This window comes from Oncorhynchus keta, chromosome 13 (genome assembly GCF_023373465.1).
Source record: "Oncorhynchus keta strain PuntledgeMale-10-30-2019 chromosome 13, Oket_V2, whole genome shotgun sequence".
Taxonomy (NCBI): domain Eukaryota; kingdom Metazoa; phylum Chordata; class Actinopteri; order Salmoniformes; family Salmonidae; genus Oncorhynchus; species Oncorhynchus keta.
In genome coordinates, this window is record NC_068433.1 from 50,523,680 (window position 1) to 50,537,441 (window position 13,762).

The following is a 13,762-nucleotide window of genomic DNA, read 5'->3' on the forward strand; positions in this document are numbered from 1 at the left end:
GTGTCTTACACATCTTTGGCTGTTCAAATCCAATCAACAGCACTACTTTAACATCATGTCTAGAATAAGGTTGTGTCTTCCTGTCACCTCATATTCATCATTTGATCCCAAATTGCTGGAGTTATATATACTTCACTGTCCAAAAACTGGTGGACTTATGATTCTGGACTATACATCTCATTCATGCCAACATTTGAAAAATGCATAATTTCCCACCACAATATTTAGACAATGTAATATTCTCTCCTGAAATTGTGTTTTTGTGCAGTTTATTAATCAAAATTGAGGGGGTTACAGTTCTTTGTCTCAGGAGTTGCCATCACTTTCCCAACATATGGTGGGCTCCATGCAAAACCACACCACAATCAGCTGGTCTGCAAAATAGAACTGACACAATAAAGACCCGACAATGTGTGGGATTATCTTTGACTTTATTTTGACAATAATTACATGATGTACATAGTGTTTCATTGAAACAAGAGTGTAACACTGGTGGGCGATGCTCTCTGCTCCTGAGGTCAAGAGATGGTTCACATACTCTCTAACCAAGACGTGCATAAAGCATGTGAGAAAAGGTTATCAGGGTCACAAATAGAACAAGTGTGAAGTGTGTTACACAAAGACCACTGCCACTATGTTTTGGTAGGTTCCACTTTAAACATCGTCTTTCAGAATTACAGCAAGTGGAAGAGGGAAAACTCTCTCACTATGGTTCCAGAAATGAAAGTGAACAGCTCCATACTGAATCATAGGGGGGTAAATTGATAAAGACCAAATTCACCAGCTATTTTTACAGCTCTAGTTTTAGTGAAATGCCAATAGAAGGTTAAACAAAACAGAGCATATATACAGTAGTTCAACTCATAGATATTTACACATATATGTACAATATATAAATATAGTAAAATAGATAAAATTACATTGATTTCATGTTCTTCCATAAATAATCGCAGGACAATAACAGTTTGGATGATGTGTGAGGTTAACATTGGAAGCAGTGAGCCACTCGCCTCGTGTTTGTGACGAGCCAACTCTACACTATCCTTATCAATCATTTCGTTATTTTTTTGTAACTACGGTTATGTTTAATAAGGAGAAGCTGCCAACCGTTAGAAAAACACTGACATTTTGACAGACACTGAGCAGCTCACACGACATTCCTCCGCCTTCTCTCAGTTCTGCATGGAAGCCATTATGTAACGTTGATGTGACGTTTGGTTATGTGCGGTCTCAAAACAGTCAGAAAACAAACTAATTTTGCAAGTTAAACAGGTACATTACAACCACGCATGTGGTCAAATTCAAATATTCTTCCTTAAAGAAAAAAAGTGTAACGTCCCCCTCCCCTTAGCATCCGAGGGATTTGACAGGGAGCATGCCCCATCTACAAGCAGTAGTATCATCGCTGTATAAGATTTGAACAAGGTTTTCAATACATTATAATGCGTAATACATTTCTTTAAAAGAGATTTCTCCTAAGAGATCTTTTGCAACTTCCAGTGTGGGGTTTTGAGAAGGCAGGTTTCGTTGATTCCTACTAAGCATTTTACAAGTTAAGCCGACACCACTAGCTAGGTCACACAGCCTTGGTACAAATACTGATAAGCGGTCTAGTAGTCCGTGAACAGACAATTTCCTCACGAGTGTGCTGAACATGAAGTGCTTTTTAAATATATAAACACATATTACAAATACCTTTTTGGCAATGTTTTAAAAAATAAGAAGTTTGAACGCTAAATTATTCACATCGAGTAGAGTCTGCTGTCATGTTCTCCACCTGTAATGAGTTCTGCGATTCCAGGATGTCCGCGGTTGCGTGCGGCCCTGGTTGAGAAAGGTTGTCGCCGTGCCCAAAAAGCTGAGCTCACACGCAGTACCTGAATATGAGCTGCAGTGGAACTCTACAACTACACCATCCCTGTTTGAGGCACCGTCAAATGTTTCAACTGTACCAGAATAACAAAAAGAGAGAAAACGTCCAAAATGGGAAACGAAACAAAGAAAGCACAACGAAAGGAAAAAGGATCATCACCACCTGTGTGGCTTAACTGCATACTGTACAAAGTTTAGTACATTCTCATTGGAATGGTATAGTCTCTTGCTTAGAGTTCAAAGCCGAACATTGTTGTATGTGAGGTCATTTTCTTCTTCTTGGGTAGCAGTCTTAGCGGTCAGATGTTTAGCGGCTGAGCTGCGGATGGTGTGGTGCCCCCCCCCGGTGGATGAGGTATCCTAGTGTCCGTCGGAGGCTTGTGAGGCGTTGTTGATCCAGTCAAGGGTGATGAGGGTCAAGCTGCCGATCATGACGAAGAAACCACTGCACAGGAAGATGGATGCCTGGAGAGAGAGGGAGGACGAGACCGTTGGGCCTTTAGCATAACAAGGCTTTCTTCTCCACTCTATGATTGCTGCTCCTTGCCAGGAGTCACAGACCACAACACCCACAAACACATCAATTCATGGATCAAAAAGGAGCAGGGTTTTTTCTTACCCCAATTTTCTGCACAGACTTCATGGGCTCCTTCTTGACCAGTTTGATATAGAAGGCAGAGGGCAGGATGAAGATCAACATGGCTGCCGCAGATGCACCTGAGGAGGAAGATGACAGGCTCAGTGGGGATGTTCACCTCTTTTCTTTCTCTATTACAACTTCTAGATCCTGTGAACTGCACCTGACCAACTGAACACATTCACTCACCAATGAAGCCGAAGATGTCTCTGATGGTGGGGACGAAGATGACCAGACAATTTGTGCTGGCCAGCAGAACCACGGTGATGATGGTGTGGCGGATCCAGCTGAACTCCTTGGAGGCACACAGTAGCTGGTTGACCGACGTGCGGATCTACAGAGAGACAGAGACGGGGGACCAAGGTCAACATGGTGGCAATGCCGAACTTGACAATGGACAGACAGACAAGCTGCCAGCCAGACAGATAGATAGATAGATGTGAGGCTTACGGGAAACAGCACCACAGGGACAGTCAGGGTGACAGCTGTCAGCACGGCCAGACGAACGATGAGTAGGATCACGTCAGACTTGTAGACCTTGGAGTAGGTGTGCAGAAGTTCGGGCTCCACATTCACTGTAAAGCCAATCCAATACGGTCATTTAATGTATGCTTGTTTCCTTTCACTTATAAGGCCACATATTCAATTCATTTCCCTTAGCCTGACGAGTCCACACCTTTCAGATATTCAGATATCCAGACATAGGGCCCATGTGTGACCAACTGGGTATCGAACTCTGGTCAGCAATGCTCTATAATAACCCCTACGGTCAACATTCACTCATTTAGCTGTATTATTGGTGTTCGTTCAGAAATGTCTTTGTAACCTGCATGTTACATGTCCAGCCAAATCAAACTGAGATTGAGAGATCAATTGGAATACAGTTTAGATTATTCAAGGTTGTGCGTAACTTTCACACCCTAGTTCATTCATTTTCGTCATGTCGTCCTTGCTAACGAGGGCCATTGCGTAGCCATACTTTTAGGGAAGTCTGGAACATGGCTGGACACCTGCTGCGATGTCCTTGCCATAACAAATATACAGGACCATTGGTGTATTGGACAGATGACTCTGTTTCTTGTTTTCTCATGGGGGACAGTATTTGCATAACAACTGGTTGTAATGAGCTCAAACTAGTTTTGTATCCGACTGTTAAAAAATGGATGAATATGTTTCTAAGAGGGGCGGGGGTGGCTCACCGTTGAAGGTCAGATATCCGAAGAGAGCAGCCAGCAGGTACATGATGAACATGGCCAGGAAAGACACGTTGGCCACGCCCTGCATCTTTCTACGGGAACGACTGAGAAAGAAGAGGAGGTTGAGACAACACAGAACCACTGTTCATTTCTCCTTCCTTCACAAGTACTACAGCTATACATTTTCTCTCTGTGTGTGTGTGTGTGTGTGTGTGTGTGTGTGTGTGTGTGTGTGTGTAGCCTTGACAATGTGGCAGCTGGGTAAACAGCGATAGACTCACTCTTTAAGCTCCTCGTACATGGGCAGGACGGCGGGGTGGCAGACAAAGGCGAACGTCAGGATAGGAACAGCATACACAGTCTGAAGGAGAGCGTTAGACAAGACCGTTAGACATTTGACACATGCACACAGACACAAAAAAAACATTAGATCACACAAAAAACAAACATAAAGACAAGTACGAAAGCACTTGGACATCCATTAAGTCTTTCTATTTATCGATTTACCACTCAACATATCTGTCCATTTCTCACCTGAGAGTTGAAGACAAAGTATTTGGGTGTGCAGACGTCCTCGTTGTAGACGACGGCGGTGGTGTTGAGGAAGCCCACCGTGTTGTTCAGGACCTTGCTAACCGTCTCATTCAGTATCACGTCCATGTTAGGGACGTAAGGGCACGGTATCTGGAACTTCTTATAGATAACCTGGAAAAGAAACCAAGCCCATTTAGATTCCCATACAAAAGGTACAGACTATTGGCTACATACATTGCTAATTGCCAATATTATAACTACTACAGATTAAAACTCATTACTTTTAGAATGCTTGCTCATGGTCCGGCTAGTGTGAGCAGGTCTGAATTGTAAACCAATGTGTCACAGTTATTCGGGTGTTCTATCTTAATTTGACCAGTTTCTCACTGCAGGAAAATAGTCCTGCAGCGACAGGAAATGTGAATTATTGTATGGATTATAATTAATGGAAATGTGGTTGATACATTTTAGTTAGGATAAATCAAGATTGACAGTATTATAGTGGAAATTACTAACTTTAGAAGCCGCTTTAAACCTTAAATACACTACAATTTGCATTTCCTACTGTGCAGGAACATCATCTTCGATAACAGAGTTATAAAATTAAGATATCATATCTATAGGTGAGCCATTCACTACAATAACCTGAACTATAAAGACCATAACAGCAGAGTAGTTTAGGATGTTGACTCACCACAATCAGGAAGAACACCATGCAAAGCAGGGAGAAACCACTTGTGTAACCAAGGTAACCTGAAGTAAGGTAACAGAGAGAGAAAACTATTGAGTACTTCATATACTGTGGAAATGTAAGATAGGAAATATACTAACAACTGTGTAATATCCGTTATAACATATTAAAACTATATTACAATGAATAAGAATGTACTCTAAGGCAATATATTAACTTTATCAGTCAAAAAGGAATCTAATGTAAACAAACTGTTCTGGCCTCTACTACACACATACGTTGCCACAGTGCGTCACCATCCCCTGCCCTTTCAAAACATTTTACACAAGTGCTGCATTTTACCACACACGCACACACTATTGTGTCTTACCAAGGTTCCTGAGAAGTGAGAGTGGCAGGATGATGACAACTGACACCAAGATCACAAGATAGTCCCCGTTCGCATACCACTCTCTGGAACGCACAGGAGAGACAAGAACACATCATACACTGTACACACATATCACCACACAGTTTAATATAATAACACACAGTTACACCCACACACACTTACACACATTCATATCCCAACATTTATCTAGCTTTTGTGAAGAAATATGACCTATATCAAAGCTGTTGTAGCGTTCGTTTCTCGTTTGACTGTTGTTGTAAAATACAAACATGGCAGAATATCTGCAATGCACACATAAATAGCAGCCTGCTCTTAGGGTGGTCTAGCTACATGCTGGCAACACTACATGAATGTTTGATGGGCCAGTTGGTTGGTCTGAATGAGCTCATCCAGGGGTCTGTCTCGGTGCGGCACTGGCTCTTCTAAAAGGACCCTTTGAACGGCTGCCGACAACACACCGTCCCACCTCCCTCCTCTCTCTCTCTCTGCTGAGAGGGACAAAGAGGCCTCTTCACATCTTTCCAGCACAGCACACAAAAACAACCCGCCGCCATTTTGAATGACACCAAAGTCACTGCTTCACATCGAGGGTCGACCGCTCAAAAACAACCATGGGCCATTTGTCAAACCAAAGTAACAGCAGACTAAAAGACACACACACACCAACCGACACACAGAATCTAGTGACAAAGCTGCTTACCCGTTGGTAGCTCCCATGAAGGCTTGGATAACGATCGGCAGCTCGTACTTCACAATGTAGAGGTAGCTGGACATGGCTGCAAAGGTAAAAGCAAAGTCACGGTTAGTCAAAGTCATATTGTGAATCAGTGACTTTGCATCAAAACATGCCTTATTTTGTTCCAAAACAGACATCTCTGAGAATGTTCTAGTAGCACTAACCAAGGATGAATAGGCCTATTGGTTCGCAGAAGGGATGTTTGTTCCATTGGAAAGTCTAGTACCCTTGCAAATATTTATTGTAAACATTTACAGAACCATTTGGTTTATTTGGCTGCTCTTCCTTTTCTATGTGTGACATCACTGACATTTAGACTTTGGACTTTTTTTCCACATAGTCAACTCCTAGTGGATCAATGAGACTGTCTCCCCGACTTTGATCGGCCTTCCTGAATGACCATTGAAGTGTCCTTAGTTCTCACCTCCGATGTTCTGCATGGTGATGGAGATGGATGCAGCCAGTTTCCCGGGCATGCCGAAGGCCTTGTAACCCAGCTGTTCATAGACCAGCGACCCTCCTTCATTGGCTGTCTTTAGAAGCAAGTGCACAGAGTACAGGGAGAAGATGGACACAGCCACCAGTAGAATTCTGTGGAGAGAAGAGGAACATTGTATCATGAGTAAAGGTACGGAACCAGGCCTGTAAGACTGGTAAGGACTATTATCGACTGGTATTAACCGCACTGACACCTAGTAACACGGTTGACTACTGATAAGTGCACACTGGATAAGAACAAGCTTTGTTTCCGTTTGGTGCATTTCACCAGTCCCAATTCAAACATATTATTTTGACTTGATCTCCCAATGGTTCCATCTGAACGTGAAGACAAACCACACCAAATGTCAACGCAGGGCTTAAATTCACATGGAAAATGTGTTCTGACCATTGCAAGGACACATCTCATGTTGACCATGTTGAGGCTGGGGAAGTGACATACAAGTGACCTTCTCTACTGTACTGTAGCACCCAAACACAGGGATTCTGTCTGCGAGCTGATCTGCAAAGACCTTGTCATGGGGACAGTTTTGATGCAACACAGCTATGCACAATCCAGATACAGGGATGTGATTGGACAATGGGCTCCAGCTGTGCAGAGCTTACACTGACTCACTGTATTAATAGTAGAAATTGTGCCACTGAGAAAAATTCTCTAAGAGATATGAGCTAGGTTCACGTTATGAAGGCTTTGTGCAAATCATTTCACTCACACAACTTCAGAACCACAACACAGTGGTATAGAGACGATTACTCAACTATATCCGAGCACAGCTCTGTCGACTCGGCTACTTCAAATCAAATGTATTTATAAAGCCCTTCTTACATCAGCTGATATCTCAGAGTGCTGTACAGAAACCCAGCCTAAAACCCCAAACAGCAAGCAATGCAGATATAGAAACACTGTGGCTAGGAAAAACTCCCTAGAAAGGCCAGAACCTAGGAAGAAACCTAGAGAGAAACCAGGCTATGAGGGGTGGCCAGTCCTCTTCTGGCTGTGCCGGGTGGAGATTATAACAGAACATGGCCAAGATTTACTTGTCACCATTTACACTTCTGCCCATAATAGTTTAGTCTACATCTCATCACGTCATATGCACTTCACTGACTCATCAAATATACCTTAGATGACCCCAAGGTAATTGTTTTCACACTGTAAATACTGAATCTACCCAACAGTGAAGTGTTTGCAAGTCCCATGGTGTGGAAACCTTTTGCAAACAAAGATATTTTTTAAACAGAGGCCTTTGTGAAAATACACAAAAGCTTTTATACCCCGAAGAAGGTATGTTACGGAAATGCATAAGCCAAAGTAATAAAGTATTTTTCAGTATGGTTTATATATTTTACAGAATTTCTCCTACTTCACAAAGCTACACTAATAATCAGAGGTATTATATTCATAATTCATATTCATAAGCTGTTGGAGCAAGTGGCCCTTCAAACTGGCTACCCACGGGGCACAGAAGTCATTTCAACATCTAGTTTTGATTTACATTTGGTTGATTTGTCAACTAACGTGAAATCAACAAAAAAAAATGACACCATGTCATTGGATTTAGGTTAAAGGTCGTTCGAAATGACGTGTAATGAGTGTAATGGCGAGAAGAAGAAGAGTCTACTGGAATGAGCTCATGCGAGACCCGTTTCCCGTACCTTACACCTTTATATATCTCTGGCCCCCTCGCAGAAAGATTAGCGCTGCTAAGCGGCTTCCCCCCGGCTTTGAGTGACTGGCCCACATGAAAGGCCCTGATGCTAGTGCGCCACACACCCAACCCCAGCGCTCACACTCGTACGCCCACTGTTCGTAAACACTGGCCTGCGTGGCTACTAGCTACCGTGCCCTGCGGTAGCATAAGCTTTGATCTCTGTAGGCTGTCTCAACAGCTTACTCGAACTCCCTTCAGGGTTATCCAATGCCCTGTCTTAGACAAGGACACATCTCCAGTAGACTGTGGATAAATGCTGTGCTCAGGTTGTATGTACAGTATCTATGCCTCACATGGGTAGATATTGAGATGTGTGACCTTGTTGTGCTCTACCTGGTGGTATATCACACTGCCAAGTTTAGTTTGCTGTATTGTCTCTGATATGACGGAGTGCATTCAGACTCAAGACAGTTCCACAAACTATCTTCCACACTAACAACATACAGTGATATTCTATATTATATTCTATTCAATGTGATGTTGACTTACATTTGAGTTATTTAGCGGACGCTCTTATCCAAAGCGACTTTCAGGAGCAATTAGGGTTAATTGTCTTGCTCAAGAGCACGTCGACAGATTTTTCACCCAGGGACTCGAACAAGCACACTTTGGGTTATTGGCCCAACCCGCTTAGCCGCTAGGTTACCTGCCACTCCTAATTCCTACTACCTACTTCCCAGATTCATAAAGCTGAGCCCCATTTCAATTGTGGAAGTGTATTTTCATTCCAATTATTTATATATACACTAGTTGACTGACTGTTTTGAAGCCACTGCGCCTTCATCTTGGCACCACCCTCCACCATTGTAAAAAATATTTTGGTAGCTATAAAATAAAAATGTATTAATGTGTACATTTGTTTTTGCCACATTTATTTGTTTACTGACACCAAAATGCATAATCGAAATGTGAGCTAAACATAAAAAATAAAAATTCTTTACAATGTTTTTCCACAAAGTATCATTTTTTGAAAGTACTAATGTTACTGTACCCACTACAACAACAAAATACTTAAATACATGTCATTTTGTGCTTGAAAATGTGTATTAAAATACTATAGAATTCCATTCATTCCTATAGAGGACTACTCCTATCTGGGGACTGCCGATATGACCGACCGGTGGCTTCAGCAATCCTGGGATATATCATTGGTGTTGACCTCTTTAAAACAGACACCACTAGCTCTTCGTCACACCTTGCAAGCTGCGGACATTGCCATTGGATGACACAGTGTGAACATTCTGATTGAACCCGCAGTGCAGTTTTCCTTCATTAATCAAATGTATTTATAAAGCCCTTTTTACATCAGCAGCTGTCACTAACTGCTTATACAGAAACCCATCCTAAAACCCCAAACAGCAAGCAATGCAGATGTAGAAATAATCTGCAATTGATTTCAATGAAACCCAAGTCTGACACTGGCATACAGGAACACTAGAACAGTACTCACACAAAGAGTGCAATGCCAGTGTTGGCCATGGCATAGGAGAGACCAAGGATGCCACTGCCCATAATAGCATTGCCCAGGTTGAAGACTGACATTCCAAAAGAGGCAGTGCCTGGATGCTGTTGAGAATAAAGTAAAATATACCCAGTTAGAGAAAAAAAAACTCAAGTAAATGCACAGTAAACCATAAGGCTCAACTTGGGTAACCTATATGTTATCAGGACAGCACTTACATAATCTGTTTCATACTTCTTCTTGTCCAGATGGTAGTCTGGAAGGAAGTTTTGACTCTCCGCATCCATATCGGGATATTGACTGGAAATCAAACACGCATAAAGCATTTATTTCATGGATTCATCCCATTCCAATTCAGCCGTTAAAACAAACATAATACAAGTCCTACAAAAATAAGCAAGTTGATGACATTTCTGTGGTTAGAAACAGGCATAAGTCTACTGCAGAGCATCTTCAGACCCAGCAGGCTGCAGTGCCTCACCTGTCAATGGGAACCTTCTTGGTGGGACAGGAACTGTATTCATGACTATTGGAACTGACACTGCTATCCTCATCCGGGGAAATGTTGAAGCGGCTCATCTCTGTTTTTGCAGTGGCCTGTTTCATGCTATAAAAATAAACAAACGGAAAACCTTGAATCAATGTGTGTTTATTTGTGAACTTCTTGCCTGTGCCATTCCAACTCTCATCTTTCATATGACCGTGAGTTCTACCAGGGACGTTGAATAATCAATATTAGAAAGGGAGAGACTAGGCTACTCAATGCGCTGCAGCTACCTCATAAATCTGAAGTCATGTGACCAGACGAAGGGGGGTTGACTCATCCCGGGAGCCAGTGGAAAAATACCAGCCGCCCGGCACCCGCGTCTATCCACATCAGCGCAGCGTCACATTCCCAATATGAATGACAAAAGCATTGCGCAAGTCTTCTGATCTCCAATTTCAACGTGTTAAACAAGGACATTGTAATAGGCCGATAAATGTAACTAACAAATCCCGTTTATTTAAACAGAATGTGAGATCGTGTTATTAGTTTAGGGTTTTCAATTATAGAGCACAGCCTAATCTAAAACATTATAGGCATGGGACTGTTAAATAATTAGATTTTGGGCTCCATTTAATAAGATTTCTTCCATGACTGACTGATGGAAACAAAAGGCACGTGCTTGTCTATTATGGGCATGGCACCATTTTGCGCAGAGCTGTAGTCCTATATCTGTTTTAGATATCCTCAGCAGTAGCTTACAGGCATTCATTTGGGTTGCATCATTGATGTCTTTTATTTACAAATATCCTAAATAAGGGAAAGACTCAACCATCAAATCCATTACATTCCTTTATTGGTTACCGCCCCGACATTCCTCTGTAAATAATATAGCCCACGAGCCTACAGCGTCAGTGCTATTTATTTATCTCCTTGTGAGTCTGGCCCATTGCGCTGTGTAGCCTAGGCCTATAGCATAGCATCATAAATATTATAAAGAATACAGAAACAACACATCTATAACGTAATAAATCTGATATTTGCGCCTAATTGATCTTGGCTAATTGACTAGGGAAATAACCTGCAAGAGATGAAATAAATCGGCCCGCTATTTCAATACACAATATATAGGCTAATTATTTAACCTATTTTCCAATAGAATAGACTTAATTATTAACAATACATCCATTTACTAGGCCTATAGAATTGTAAATTACAATGTATAGTTTATAGAGAATTACAAGTTAATTAGCCTACACCCGGTAACCCAGCATATTTCCCGGAAGACAGTAAAAGATGCGGCGCAGACAGAATCTTACCTTTGAGAAAACGAATAAAATCCCTATGAAAAAGTAGCGATCCTTTTCAATTTTAATTTGAAACAATTCCTTCACCGTTGAATGTCTCCAATATTCTACTAGAAACTATTTATCCTTGAAGTTTTATTCAGTAACAATAAATGTATCTAAGATACAATTCAATTGTCCCAATTAAATAGGAAAATAACTTACAATGTGGATACAATTGTATAAGAATAGCTTAAAAGATCAATTTTAAGATGTTATATAAATCAAATTGCCAACGATGTGATACCCAACTTGAATTTACGTTGTTCTAAACGAGGTGGGGTTTGTCTGCACCTTTATATCTATCCAGCGTTGCATCAGCCCGAGGAGGAAGGGGAGTGGCTTTTTGGCTTTGCGAAAGGCATAGACTTCACACACGCCAGAATGAATGACGCGGTTTGTGTACAAACACACGGTCCAGTAAAGGGGATGGTTCTGAATGCCTTTCACAATGTGCATTCGACTATCTTGATTTCTGCTCATTGAAAAAGTTGAATTCAGATCATGTATTTGGATCACTGTGTTCTCGTTAGTTTTTTGTTGTGTGTTGCACTGAGAAGATAATAAATAGCCTAGCCAATAGTCTATACTTTAAACTATAGCCAATAGTAGGCCTACATTCCTTTGGTTTAACCCACCCCGATAATTAGGCCATGGCTCCTTTTCTGGACAGTTTTTACTTGGTTCCCGGACATGAAATTGACCAGACGATTAACTGATGAGAAAGCACGAGATTGTGTGTCAGTAGAATTTAAAATGCGACCAACGCTTCAAAGAAGACCTCCCAGTATCAAGAAGATTAACGTACGCAAACGAATCATGTGACGACGGTTCAGTGAGCGCGCCAGGAATCCGTGTCATCCCAATCCCCTTGTCATGAAGTGACTCCCTCGCATCGGCTTTAGGTTCACACTCTGCTCCTTTGCGAGTCTAAGCAGCGCGTTGGTTCTCTCACCCATGCTGTTAAAGTTATGTTTACACACTCTTTCTAAGCACACTAAGCTACCCCCTACTTCACACACAGGCTCTGACTCCCTGTTATGGTTACCTGTGTCTCTCTCTCACACACACACACACACACACACACACACACACACACACACACACACACACACACACACACACACACACACACACACACACACAAAGCTGTTTCTTCATTGTAGCCCATACATGTTAGGCTATTACACATGTATTAGGCTATCACTTTATTATTGTCCGTAGCAGGGTCAATGTTCCTCAGTATGCTACACATTTTAGATTGATTCAGCTGGGGTGTCTGACATTGAGGTGTAATCACACAGTTTCGCAACATTGACCCCGTTTCCATTCAATATGCAACCATATTAGCAGCAGTCTTTATGTCTAGCCTTCTGGTCTTTACTTTGGCTTCATGAACTTGTGACACAAATACAAATTAACCCATGGCACTGTTAGAAAATAAGGATCTCTGAGAACAAGTTTGCAGATGAACAAAGTTAATGTTGTTTGGTGGTATGAGACCAGTTGGACCTCAGTGGTTAGGGTTAGTTGCTTATTCAGGAGATATTACTGTTAAAGGACCACTCGTCTACAACGTCCACTATTCGTGCCAGGTTCATTTCCACGTGATAGTAGAACGGTATACAATGTAAAACATACTAACCCTGTGTACGTATGAACAGCCTCCCAGCCTATAGACCAAAACGTAGCAACACAGATGTACACACTACACACACAAACACACACACACAAACACACACACACACACACACACGCACGCACGCACGCACGCACGCACGCACGCACGCACACACACACACACACACACACACACACACACACACATTATTCCCCTCTCAGTCACACATGAGTTAGTTTGTGTATAGGTCTGTGGGAGCCATTGTTTGGGGCTTTAGAGTGACCCTGCCAAACTAAGACGGATCAGGAAAGTGGAGCAGGGCCTGGATTTGGGCCGATTCCCCAGCCTCGCCATGGCCCCATGCTACATTAACGCATAATTTAAGCTGACGCGTCCAGACACAGGCCGTGGGGTAGGCACCTCAGGAGTGGAAATTATCTTAAATGAACATAACATTTGACTGATATACGAGAGTGTGAAGCCTAAATGTTGTCAATGTCTGTCTATGGATTTGGATGGAATGCATCCAATTATGTATTTCTATAGGACAATGTAGTATAAACAATTGTTTGGTTTATCACC

At 42.0% G+C, this 13,762-nt stretch overlaps 1 protein-coding gene across 1 annotated transcript; it reads right to left on the bottom strand.

Moving 5' to 3' along the window:
• Nucleotides 1-414: 414 nt before the first annotated feature.
• On the bottom strand, nt 415-11,849 carry LOC118392514 (sodium-coupled neutral amino acid symporter 2-like). Its single transcript, XM_035784559.2, has 15 exons — nt 11,533-11,849; nt 10,211-10,336; nt 9,948-10,029; nt 9,718-9,833; nt 6,482-6,648; nt 6,022-6,097; nt 5,301-5,383; nt 4,934-4,992; nt 4,240-4,410; nt 3,987-4,066; nt 3,709-3,809; nt 2,960-3,084; nt 2,699-2,843; nt 2,492-2,589; nt 415-2,337 (listed from the first exon to the last, which is right to left on the bottom strand). Exons 2-15 carry the CDS (start codon nt 10,333-10,335, stop codon nt 2,233-2,235), a joined length of 1,533 nt encoding a protein of 510 aa, XP_035640452.1. The 5' UTR covers nt 10,336; nt 11,533-11,849; the 3' UTR covers nt 415-2,232.
• Between the last annotated feature and the right edge of the window lie 1,913 nt (nt 11,850-13,762).

Excerpts from the sequence above, each read along its gene's own strand:
- LOC118392514 (XM_035784559.2), bottom strand. The coding sequence starts at position 10,335 with ATGAAACAGGCCACTGCAAAAACAGAGATGAGCCGCTTCAACATTTCC. Across the intron at positions 10,030-10,210 it reads AAGAAGGTTCCCATTGACAG|TCAATATCCCGATATGGATG; the intron begins GTGAGGCACTGC and ends TTTGATTTCCAG. Across the intron at positions 3,085-3,708 it reads CGGATATCTGACCTTCAACG|TGAATGTGGAGCCCGAACTT; the intron begins GTGAGCCACCCC and ends TTGGCTTTACAG.